The 12257-nt window shown below is 38.2% G+C and overlaps 1 protein-coding gene across 3 annotated transcripts in view; it reads left to right on the forward strand.

Annotated features, from left to right (window-relative positions):
• The first annotated feature begins 1020 nt into the window (after nucleotides 1-1020).
• The window catches only part of SLC16A9 (solute carrier family 16 member 9), a 36912-nt gene continuing 25675 nt past the window's right edge, over nucleotides 1021-12257 (forward strand). For 2 of the 3 annotated variants that reach the window (XM_026504249.4, XM_048219090.2), the window contains exons 1-2: nucleotides 1021-1718; nucleotides 8915-9147. In XM_026504249.4, the coding sequence (XP_026360034.1) occupies nucleotides 8952-9147 (196 nt within the window). In that variant the 5' untranslated portion in view covers nucleotides 1021-1718; nucleotides 8915-8951. Of the gene's footprint in view, nucleotides 1719-7591; nucleotides 8484-8914; nucleotides 9148-12257 lie in introns of those variants that run through there. The other variant, XM_057308581.1, reaches the window with a different exon arrangement.

Below are 12257 nucleotides of genomic sequence, written 5' to 3' on the forward strand. Positions count from 1 at the left end.
AGTATGTTTACAGACTTGTGCAACCATCATCACAATTCTAAAACATTTCATCACCCCCAAGAGAAACTTCATACCCATCAGCAGTCACTTCCTATTTCCCCCCAAACCTCCTAGCCCTAGGCAACCCCTAATTTACATCCTGTCTCTGTAGATGGCCTATTCTGGAAGTTTCATATAAATGAGAATCATGTAATTTGTGGTCTTTTGTGTTTGGCTGCTTTCATTTAGCATGATGTTTTTAAGGGTCATCATGGTGGAACATGTATCAACACTTCATCCCTTTTTATTGCTGAGTAATATTCCGTTGTGTGGCGCGACCACATTTTATTCATCCATTCATCAGTTGATGGACACATGGGCTGTTTGCACTTTTTTGGCTAATAGCATTAATTTTTAAAGTATAAACTTCTCACAGATATCTTGTTTTTTCTAACCTCATTTTGGCTTCTTTTTTTTGAGTATTTAATATACTAGAAGTCTGAAATGGCTTAATTCTCTCTTAACTTCTGAGACAATCTGATTAAGGCCACAACAATTGGATTCATGGTGGTACTAAAATTATTATTTGGAGTTGACTTCCTTTTATAGCTCTGCCATATTGTAGAAAATGCTTACAGAATTGTAGATATAGAAATAGATATGGGTATGTCTATACAATAAGGATATCTCAGTATGATTTTACAAAGAGTTTTAATAGTTTATTAGAAGGACAACAGGGTGGGTTCTTTTTCTTTTCCTTTAAAAATGACCTTGATACGGGGCGCCTGGGTGGCACAGCGGTTAAGCGTCTGCCTTTGGCTCAGGGCATGATCCTGGTGTTATGGGATCGAGCCCCACATCAGGCTCCTCCACTATGAGCCTGCTTCTTCCTCTCCCACTCCCCCTGCTTGTGTTCCCTCTCTCGCTGGCTGTCTCTATCTCTGTCAAATAAATAAATAAAATCTTTAAAAAAAAAATGACCTTGATACATACATAAGTGTATTTTACTTCAGAAGAGAAATCATATACTGTATGGATTATGAAATGTCATTGGAAAGTGACAAAATTCAGCCAGTGACTATAACGTTTAAAGGACTAACATTGGTGTTAATGTGGCTGTGTTCATGAACATAGGAATCACCAAGTGGAGTAGGTTCTCTTGAAAGTTGGTATCATTGGCCCAGAGGGAATTTATAGTATTTTACATCTACTCCTAAATAATCAAAAATCAGTCATAAGTGTGTTGACTCTTTTGCAAGTGATGACTCCAAATGCTGCACTTTTTACTCCTCAAACATTGTAGAATGAAGCTACTTGAGAAATAGGAAAGTGAAAGAAGTGGACTGATAGCCGAGCTGGAGGCAGACTCGAGCACCAGCCACAGGTGTCATTTCTTAATTAGTGAACTGTTTCTCTTATGCGTGTGGCCATTAAATGGACTTTAATTAACTTATATTTGAATTATGAGCCTCAGTATGTATTAAAGGGTATTTTTTTACCTATATTTTATTAGAATTCCCAAATAATTATTTGCTTATTTTCATGTTTATTAAAACACCCAAAGAATGATTTGTTTACTTATATTTTTTATGAGAATCCCCTGCAGTTTTTTCCCTCAGTTTCCAGCATCCCTGGGCCCAAACTGCAGTGGTGGAGAATTCATGATGGATGTTTGGAAGAACAAAAGTCACCGTCGGGAAAGAGCGGTGTCAGTGCTAGAACTGCTTCCCGCAGAGCAGGTCTGCTTTGTAGTTTATGAAACTTGTTACCTGTATTGGAGTCAGAACCAAAACATACTATCCAGTAGCTTCGAATGTGTTCTACTTTAAGAGCTTTGTGGAGACACGATTCACATATGATAAAGTTCACCTACTTAATGTGTAGAGGTCCATAGATTTTATTCAGGAGTTGTGCAAGCTGTACCATAATCTACTTTAAAAATACTTTAAAATAATTTAAAAACATTTTTATTACCCCAAAAAGAAACCTTGTGCCCTTGACAGTCCTCACTCATGCCCACCGTCAAACTGTTCTCCAGAGTGGCTGCCATGTTTTCATCCCCAACAGCCACACGCCTGGGTTTCAGTTGCCTCATCTTGGCCTGTGGTTTAGAGCCTTTCATTTAACAAGAGTAGCATCAGTGTAAGTGAGGAAGGTCACGAAGCCCAGGATGATTTAGGCTTTTGACACAGCTGATGGATGACCAGGTCAAGACAAAACCAACCTGGAATCAACCATTTCTGCTCCCCCCCAAAACCAGGATGTAGTCACGTGATCCTAATTTTAAAAAAATGCTTCAGCACCAGGTAATTTGGCCGTGATCGAGATTCAAAAAAAGAAAAAAAAGTTTTCTTTTTACTTCCTATGATTTGAGCGAAAAATGTATCTAGGCATCTTTACTGAGATATAGGTAACAGTCAAAAAGGGGTTATTAGAGAAGGATTACTGTGGGGGGAACCAAGGCAAGAGGGACCATGAACTGAAAGTACGATCAATTGTAATCACTCCCAATTTGGCAAAAAATAGTATGGTATGTATGTATACACTTCAGGGACAGAAAGCTTCTGTGTCAACAGTGAATGTTCATAAATGTCAAATATGCAATTCTGGGATCCTGTATGTGGAGAACAGACCTTTTCAGCCAGTATGGGCTCAAGGAAAGAAGAAAGGATTGTCATTACTTGAACAGAACTAAATGCAGGCTCATGTAGTGGAGCTTAATCACCATGAGTAAAATGTAGACTTTCATCAACAGCCCTTTCCATTTTCTTTGGAAAAATTTGGGATTTGCCCTTTGGAATTTGCCCTTTGATAAAACAAATTCTAGCATTAAGAGATATACTGTGCTGTATACTATGATAATCTGATTTTCTTGAGTGATATTATCTTGTTACAGTGAGTTTTATTTCATGCTGTCCTCTCTCTCCACTCCAAACAAGGTTTACAATATGTTGAACATATTTAATATTTAAATTAAAAATAAGAAGTACGCTTAAATGATAAGTTAATGTTAATTTTGTGATGTTCCCTTAGACCGTAGTGTGACAAAGAATGGTCTTCTCAAAATGGCTCATAATTTTGAGTGTTATAAGGTGTCTTGTCATGCAAAGTCTGGGTTCGTGAATACTCTGGTTAAAAAAGATTCCAAATTTTCAAAGAATGTACTAGAACATTCTACAATGTATATGTTTCCTAGAAACATATTTTCATACAGTTATATGAGTAAGAGCCCCAAACTTTGAATATACTCATGGACCAATAGTCCAAATAAAACAACACTCTCTGATGTTTACAGATCTTGTTATTTTTTAGGACAAAAAAATTCCATCACTTAGATAATATGAGTGGGTTATTAATGCCAGCATATATTATGTAAAGTATGAAAAAAAATCCTATCTTGGGGTTATAAGTATAGGCTTCTTGAGACACTTTCTTCTTAAATTTCAACTGAGAGTGCTACCTTTCTAATCTTCTTTTCCTCTGTGAGTCCTCTAAGACCCGCCTTCTTTACCTTCCACCAATGTAGCAGGCCTGTCCTGATTCCACACCCATGTTCATGTTTTTCTTGCCAGAGCCACGCTTTCCTGAATCTCTCCATTGTTCTTTAGGACCAACCTACTTCATAAGGCCTTCCACTCCTGCTTTCATTTCCCTCTGACTCCCAAACATTTAATAGCTGGCCACCTCTTTGGCACTCAAAGATCACATGCTATGGGTTATAAGCTCCTAGAGGGCAAAGGCCATGTCATATTTCTTCTGACTTCCTTTGGTATCTAGTGCAATATAATTTAATTTGTAAGTGATAAAAAAACGTGTTGAATAAAGATCCCTTTTATAATGCTGTATTTCTGTAGATATTAGTATAAGTGTGCTTAGTGGAAATTTCAGTTAATTTGAAGTTTTTATTTAAGAGAATGCCAGAGAAGAAATTTTTATCCTATTGAATTATAAGGTATGAAGAAGGAAGGGTAATAAAGAAATTTCAGAAAAAAGATATGGCATATCTGTATTTCCTATATTATGCGGCCAGAGACTATATTTCTAAACTTACCCTTTGGCCCAAATGGAACTAAATGGCGTATAGAAAGCTAAAATAATCAACTTGAAATTATGGCCCACTCAAATTTGTTTATTCTGTTCGAAGTAAAAGAAACAAATACCAGCTAACTTAACAAAATAATTTATTGGTTTTGCTCATAGATTGAAACAAAAGGCTGGAGAAACCAATCTTGGGTATCTCCTAGGTAGTCAAGATAGTAGGAACTGACAGAGGCTCTCTTCAATGTACTACCTTTGGAATCAATAAACTTCAAATGTCTATTTTCTTCCTTATGGCATTTCACTTAAGATTCAGAAACCTGGGAGAGGTCCTGCTACCGTTGCTTGGGTCAGGTACTGTTCTATGGGTCAAGATTAAGGAATCTTGATCAACAGTCCTACCAACTGTCTACCCGTAGAGAAGACCCAAGTTCCCCACAGGAAATTGGGAGCCATTATGAAAGGAGGGAAAGTAAAAATTAGTCTATTTGTGAAATCACCTTGCAGAATATATAATGTCAGAGAAATAGCACCTAAGGAATAGAGGAAACTATAGGAGAAAGGTATTCGTTACCCCGACAGAAAACAAGAAATCACGAAATGGTATTTTCCAGCATGTTCTATTGAGACTACATGGATATCAAACTATGAGACAATTAAAGGTCAGAAGCTGTTAGCCAACTCTTTATAAAAACTTGTCTTTCTAGTCAGAGTTGATATACACGGGAGCTTTGTATTTCAAAGGTTGTTCTCCCAAATATTTATGGTGAGAAGAATTCTCTGGCTCTTGTCCGATGTGTTGAAATGTCATCCAAGGCAAGGCAAAATAAAGCAAGGCCAAGGTATTTTGTGTATAAAGGCATTTCTGTCTACTTAAGTCTGCAAACTGGCAAGGGAGATACTCCTCACCCATTCACTCTCCCCATCGTCCAGAAAATACTGGCTTTCTTCATGATCCTGGTGCTTTGCCTATGTAATTGTGTACTTTTCCTGAAGTGCTGTAATCTGAAGATTTAAATGAAAGACCGTCTCATATGCATTTGTTCTTAGACAGCCTTTTATTCTCTTTAGCTGTTTGGCTATTGCTATCATATATTATCTAGTTTAGGGAATCAAGAGTATATTTTTTTAAAAAGAGATTTTGAACAAGAAAAATTGCAAAGGACCAAATTATCAGAAGGACCAGAATTACATTGTTTGCTTTTACAGTAGAGTAGGTACTAGAGAGAGTTAATTTCTGATGAAGGGACATATCTGATTATTCCAAAGGATTTAGATATTTGGAATTTTGCAGTATTCTGTCTGCTAACACAATCATTTGTTCTGAGAAGCTGGCTTTTAGACTCTACAATTTTATGTACAAATTGTAACATCTTCCAGTTTTCAGATATGAAACACTGAAAGTTAATTTATACAAAGGCCTGTGGCAGGTGGTGACATGATATTTGCCTAGTGTTCTGAATGTCAAAGTGAAGAAATTCACTGAAGCCCAGATAAACTGGTGGGTGTAACTGTGACTCTCTTAAGGTAGCCAAATGCTCCACCATCTAATCAGGAACATGCATGAATGGGTGAATGATACTTTCCACTGTCTTTCGCTCTTAACTGATGAAACCACAGCCAAGGGAATGGCTTAGAAAAATCTGTGGTCAAAGAAGACTCTGTTGAAACTGTAAACCTGACACAGTGCAGAGACATAGGAAGTGTAGATTAAGTGGGAAGCCCTGTTGGGGGCAGGGAGGTCAAGGCTTGGGCCTCCAAATCCATGCCATGTAAACTGTTTTAGAACTTGGAAAGAAGTAATATTTCAAATTCTTTTAAAATATCATTTTGATACAAAAACTTAGTAAAAATTAAAAACAAAAAAGACAATCTCACTTATCAATTTAAAAATCCTTCCCCTGTCCCCCAAATAGGCTGATATAATCAAAATAATGCATACCGAGGATGATTTAATCCAATAATTCAAGGATGGTTCAATAGTAGAAAATACAGATTTTAGGGACACCTGGGTGGCTCAGTCGGTTAAGCGTCTGCCTTTGGCTCAGGTCATGATCCCAGTGTCCAGGAATCGAGACCCACATTGGGCTCCCTGCTCAGCAGGGAGCCTGCTTCTCCCTCTCCCTCTCCCTGCTGCTCCCCCTGCTTGTGTTCTCTCTCTCTGACAAATAAATAATCTTAAAAAAAAAAAAGAAAATACGGATTTTATTACATTAAAAGTTACATGGAGGAGATCATGATCTTCTCCCTGTGCACCCGTAATGCATTTGGTAAAACATAGTAAGCATTCTTTATAATAACACTCAAGGATAGAGAAATATAGGTGTTTTCTTAATTTTGTGAAATAAATTGATTTAAGCCGCAGACGCAGCACCTTGGCATTTGAAGCTGTTCCGACTAAGTTAGGAACCAGACAGAGACATATACACTTACTATTTAACATTATCCTGTACACCTTGTTTGATACAAAGCCAAAAGAAGGAAATTTGAAGTATAAGAATTCAAAATAAAAATGTAAAACTATCACTGTTTGTAGATGATTGTGTAACTTTATTGTATTATATATCGTATATACCCAAGAGATTTGTCCAAAAATCTACTTCAAACAAGAGAATTTAGTAAGGTAGTGGGACACAAAATTCACATATAGACATCAGTAACTTTTACATACACAAACAAATGACAAAGAAATAACCCCAATTATAATATTAGAAAAAAGAATAGAATACTTAAAAAGACATGTTCGGGGAAACTGTAAACATTAAGAACACAATAGTAGACTTGAAGGAATGCACACCATGTTATTTTGATAGAAATACTCAACATCATAAAAGGATCAATTTGCCTTAAATCCACTTACAAATTTACCTTAAACTTAGTAATTAAACTAACGTGATAATGGTGAGTGAATAGGCAGATCAATGGAGCAGAATGGAAATTCCAGGAACACACCCATATATACACAACCAAGAATTAGATAGGAGTTACAAATGGCTTTTCATCTATGAAATGACACACAACATTCAGGGAATGCTGGAAAATGCAAGTTGAATCTATAAAGAAATACTGTTTTACAGTTACCGAATTGGAAAAAATCCAAAAGTTTTATGACACACCACAAATTGCTGGGGATAACGTAAATTGGTTTAATCCCTTGAAGCCAATTTCATAATACTAGTTATAATTACAATGCACGTACCCTTTTGACTCAGCAATTCCTCTTTTGGGTTTTGCCTAACAGATGTGCATATATACAAAAAGATAATATGTATAGGTAAGGTTATTCACTGCAAGTGTTGTTTTCATTGTAAATCACAGGGAACTGGTTGAATTCAAAGAAAGCCCTGAAACACAGGGCAGCACAAAGAAGAGAATAAGGAAGATCACTATGCATTGATGGGAAAGATCTTCAGGATACATGTCAAGTGAAAAAAACACAAGACATACAGATATATATATAGATATAGATCTCTCTCTCTATATAGAGATATAGATCTCTATATAGAGATATATCTAGATCTCTATATGTATCTCTATCTACCTATCTATGTATTATACTATTTTTCTGTGTAAAAAATAGAGGAAATCTATATTTGAGTTAGCAATGTATGCATCAACTCTAGAAGGATATAAAAGAAACAAGAAGCATTGGTTTTCTGCGGAGGATATGGGAGTTAGGTGGGAAATAGGTAGGTGTGGACTGTATACCTTTGGTCCCTGTTTTTCATTCTCGAACTAGATAATAATCTAGATAATAAACTAAGTAACATATGATAGTAATAGCCAAACATCTAAAGAGACTAAAAGGCTGTTTAATGTTTTGCTTATTCAGTAAGTAAATAAACAAGTGTGCAGCCATATGGTGAGATACTTTGTGCTTATTAAGAAAAAAATGACTAAGGATGCTGTCTACGTATTGAGAGGGAAAAGTCTTGGGGACGTTAAGGGCATGAGACAAGGTTTGGAATAGAATGTACAATATGCTATTTTTTGGCCAAAATAGAGGAAAATTCCTTATATATTCATGAAGAAAGTCTGGGAGGATACTCAGGTTGGTGGACATTGTGATGTGCTGTCAGTTCCCTCCAGACTCCCTTCGGGACTGAGAGATTCCTTGCCCTAGCTGCTCACAGTACTGTTGGCAGCGTGCCTTCAGCTGACAGCCCGCTGGGAATGACTGCCTCATTTGAAAGGAGCCCTCTTATCTGTGGTCATGCCCACTCCCTGGATGGCCTGAATCTGGTGAATGATCAACATGGGGGTGTGATGGGCCAACTCTCCATGCCTAACTCAGAGCAACTCTTTAGAAGTTCCCTACCTTGACACTACATGGCAGCTTACCTTTTTCCTCTCCTGCCTGTTACCTAGGAAGAGAACAGTTCCTAAAAACCTTCTTCTTACTAAGAGTCTGCTTCCTGGGGAAGCCAACATGTGACAAGAGACCAAACCTGGTGAATGGGGACAAGGTTTTTGTTCTGTGCCTTTTTATAATTAAAAAAAAAAAAAAAAAGGAGGGGGGTGGGGGAATGGGATAGACTGGTGATGGGTAGTAAGGAGGGCACGTATTGCATGGTGCACTGGGTGTTATACACAACTAATGAATCATGGAACTTCATATCAAAAACCAGGGATGTACTGTATGGTGACTAACATAATATAATAAAAAAATATTATTATAATTAAAAATTTTTTTTGAACTATGTGAATGTATTCCTTACTCAAATCATCAGTAAAAATTTTAAAGTTAATTTGATATGTCAGTGATGTTTTGTGTTTTCCATGTGCATTTTTAGAGAAGCTTTTTGTGACTTAATTTAGGAGGAGATATTTTTAATCCAAAATACTGTGCCCCACCACACTCTAAATATGCTTTTCTTTCCTTTTTGTTTTTGCTCAGGGCCTACAGAAGAGCACCTCTTTGATCTTAACTTACGATGGAATTTAAAAAGTCACCTGATGGTGGATGGGGCTGGGTGATTGTGCTTGTCTCCTTTTTCACTCAGTTTTTGTGTTATGGATCACCGTTGGCTGTTGGAGTCTTGTACATAGAATGGCTGGACACCTTTGGTGAAGGGAAAGGAAAAACAGCCTGGGTTGGATCCCTTGCGAGTGGAGTTGGCTTGCTTGCAAGTAAGTGGATAAGCTTATGCTTCTCCTCACTCCTTCATCATTTAATTAGATTTGTTGCATCACTAACACTATGCAAGGCATAGGAGGATATTTTTTTTTAAGTATAACATATTTCCCTGCCTTCATTGAGATCATAGTATCCTTTTACTATAATAAATCTATGTGAAAATATAGGGTTCTGTAAGATCTTCATTCATCTCTTTATCCATTTATTTGCTATTATGTGCCAGTCAGTGTGCTAGATGCTAGATTTAAAAGACGAACAGTAAACACACTGTTCCTGCCCTTAAGGGACCTACAGTTTAGTGAGAGACACACATACTTCCATGAGTAAGAATGACACAGAGAGATGAAGGCATAGATCCAGGCATGTCCAGGGAGTGCTGGTGACCAAAGGACCACATGATGTCAGGCAGTCCTAAGCAGTTCCTGTATGATTCAAAATTACTCCTCTGTGATTTAGGGTACACTGTGATCAAACTGTATGAACATCATTTGTGTCCCCTTCCTAAGAGAAGTGTGACATGGCAAGGGGTAGTCGCATCTCACAGTGGTGATGCTATTCAGAATTCTAATGTAGCGTTATGCATGACATAGATGTGATGTATTTTGTCTCCAAAAGACTTTATAATGTCTCCAAGAGTAATGTTCTTCATAAACATTTATATATGATGTAATAGTGATTCCTGTCATCTTTAGAAAGAACAGTAGAGGGTTTTCCTTTACCTTTAAAGGATGAAAATCATATGGCACTTCAATTTCTGAAGGAATAGTTTGAACTCTGCAGCAATATTCAATGATCATGTAATTTACTTGGGACTGTTTAAGCACAGGTGTGCTAAGATGGTTTGGGGTCGGTTGCCCTGGGGTCTCTTCTGTGTGCTATGACGTTGACATGGTTCATTGAGCAGATCACAATCTGTGTTCTGTGGGAATATACGGGGAAAATAAGGACATTGAATGTCGTGATTCGTAAGGTAATTTTCAGCTCTGAGATGGTTTCATGAAAACAAAAGGCATTAGTCGTACCTTCTTTTGAATCTGTTGTCTTTCCTGATCACTAAAGGGGACTTCTTAAAACAAAACAAAACAAAAAGACATTTGCTTCCAATTAATGTATTACCTTGTTAAATTAAAAGCAAGACTTGAAACACAATGCTCGATCATCTGGTCCTGCCAGATAAGATAACTAAACATAACTAAACAAATGAAAATAATACTGTCATTATGAGCTTAAAAGAAACAGGAAGAGTTTGCTCAAGATTTGTTTGAGTTTTTCAAAATGTGGATTGTTTGCAACGCTGTCAAAGTACAAATGGATGATAACTAATACGTTAATATAGGGGTTTGCAAGTATCGATTTCTAGAAAACGATCTGGTATGAAGAGGACAATTTTTTAATGTTCTCCAATTTAGTCACCATTTCTACTAGCAAATACTAAGTTAAACAGAAATGTCATGACCTCATCTTCCAGCAAGGGTCAGGGATAATCGAAATGATATCTCAGTTAGCACATACGGAGAGAACAAATTTTTTCACCAAGTCTGTCCAGGTGGGAGTTGAGGGTTCATAGAAGCTGAGAGCTCCTTAGGGATGGGTGTGGGCGCTTGTGGTCAGAACTCAGGCTGAGACTCTGAAACTGGACTGCACTTTCTCCAAGCTCCCTCTACTTCAAGGGCCACGAGCAGCCCCCTTAACTCGTAGGCAGGACCAGCTACATAATTTGCAGGCCCCACTGCAAAATAAAAATGCAAGGCCCCTTGTTAAGAATTTCAAGACAGCAATAGCAGAGCAGTAAATCAAGGGTGTGGCCCTTGTAAGAGCTGAGCTCTGTGCAGCCGCGTGGTCTCGAGGCCGTGCAGCCAGCCCTGCGTGTCGGGGCTGCGGAAGTAAAGCATCCCTCCAAGTTCAGGGGAGAGAACAGGTTCTGGGGGGAGCGTTGGGTTGAAGTCAAAGGACAGTTCAAGTCGTGACGCTAAGACTGTTGAGGGGCGTTAGCTTGTATAGGCCCCACTTCACTTGAGGGTCATCAGCTGGACGAGGAGGCACTTGGACCAGCTAATCATACACTTTGAAGGTGAACATAGAATAAGGAGACCAGAAGGTTCAAGAATGAGGGAGTGTTAGGGAAAAAATGATGGTTGAGGAGCTACCGCTGATAGGTGTGTGCGTGCCCAGGTGTGAGCATATTAGTCTGTGTCTGCTGAGCCCGCGTGCCATTGGCCTCCCCCGTCTCTTCAGAGCATACGGTGAAGGACACGTCCTGGAGACAGTGATAATGAAGTATTAGCAAGAGGTGTCTAGCAGTGTGTGAACCACATCCGCCCCTGTTGACAACTTTGTTCTACAGAGAAACAAACAGATTAATACCACCTTGGAAATGGGAAAAGTAGAGCTCATGTTGGTGACCCAAATGGTTACGAGCAGTTCCTAACCAGGGAGGTAGCTAGAATCATCTATAGAAACATTTTGACATGACCTCTGTTCGACCCTCAGACATTCTAATTCAGTCAGTCAATGACGGGCCTACATATGTGAATTTTGGTAAGCCCGAAAAGTGATTTTCAGTTGGGAACGACCACTGGCTTAAGCCCTCTCGACTTAGATTTCAATCTTGTACTTTTTGACAATTCTCCAATGTATGATTTGCTTTGACTTACTTGTCAAGGGAGCTACCGTAGGTTTCTGCTTGGTTGTAGCACTGCTCATGCGACGTAAAACATGAAAAATAGTGTCCACTGACTCTGATTCGGGTGAAAAAAACACATAAATGGACATCTTTGCATCTTTTTGATAAAATATAATTTATCCATATGTGTATGTATATTTACATTCATACATTTCATACATTTTTGATAAAGATGGGCTTTATGTATATACATACATACGTGTGTGTGTGTGTGTGTGTGTGTGTGTATGTGTTTGCTCTTAAATTCAGGAGCATGTATGGATTACTCAAGCTTGTCTAAAAAGGCAGTTTTCTTCCTACCAGTGCAGTGAGATGGGGATGGGGGGTGGTCCTGGGGCGTCTTCATTTTAACTAGCTCCCCAGATGATTATGATAGAGGCAGGCCATATTATATCTGAGAAGCATGAGTTACCGTCTTTA

Source organism: Ursus arctos, unplaced genomic scaffold, assembly GCF_023065955.2.
Source record: "Ursus arctos isolate Adak ecotype North America unplaced genomic scaffold, UrsArc2.0 scaffold_7, whole genome shotgun sequence".
Taxonomy (NCBI): Eukaryota; Metazoa; Chordata; class Mammalia; order Carnivora; family Ursidae; genus Ursus; species Ursus arctos.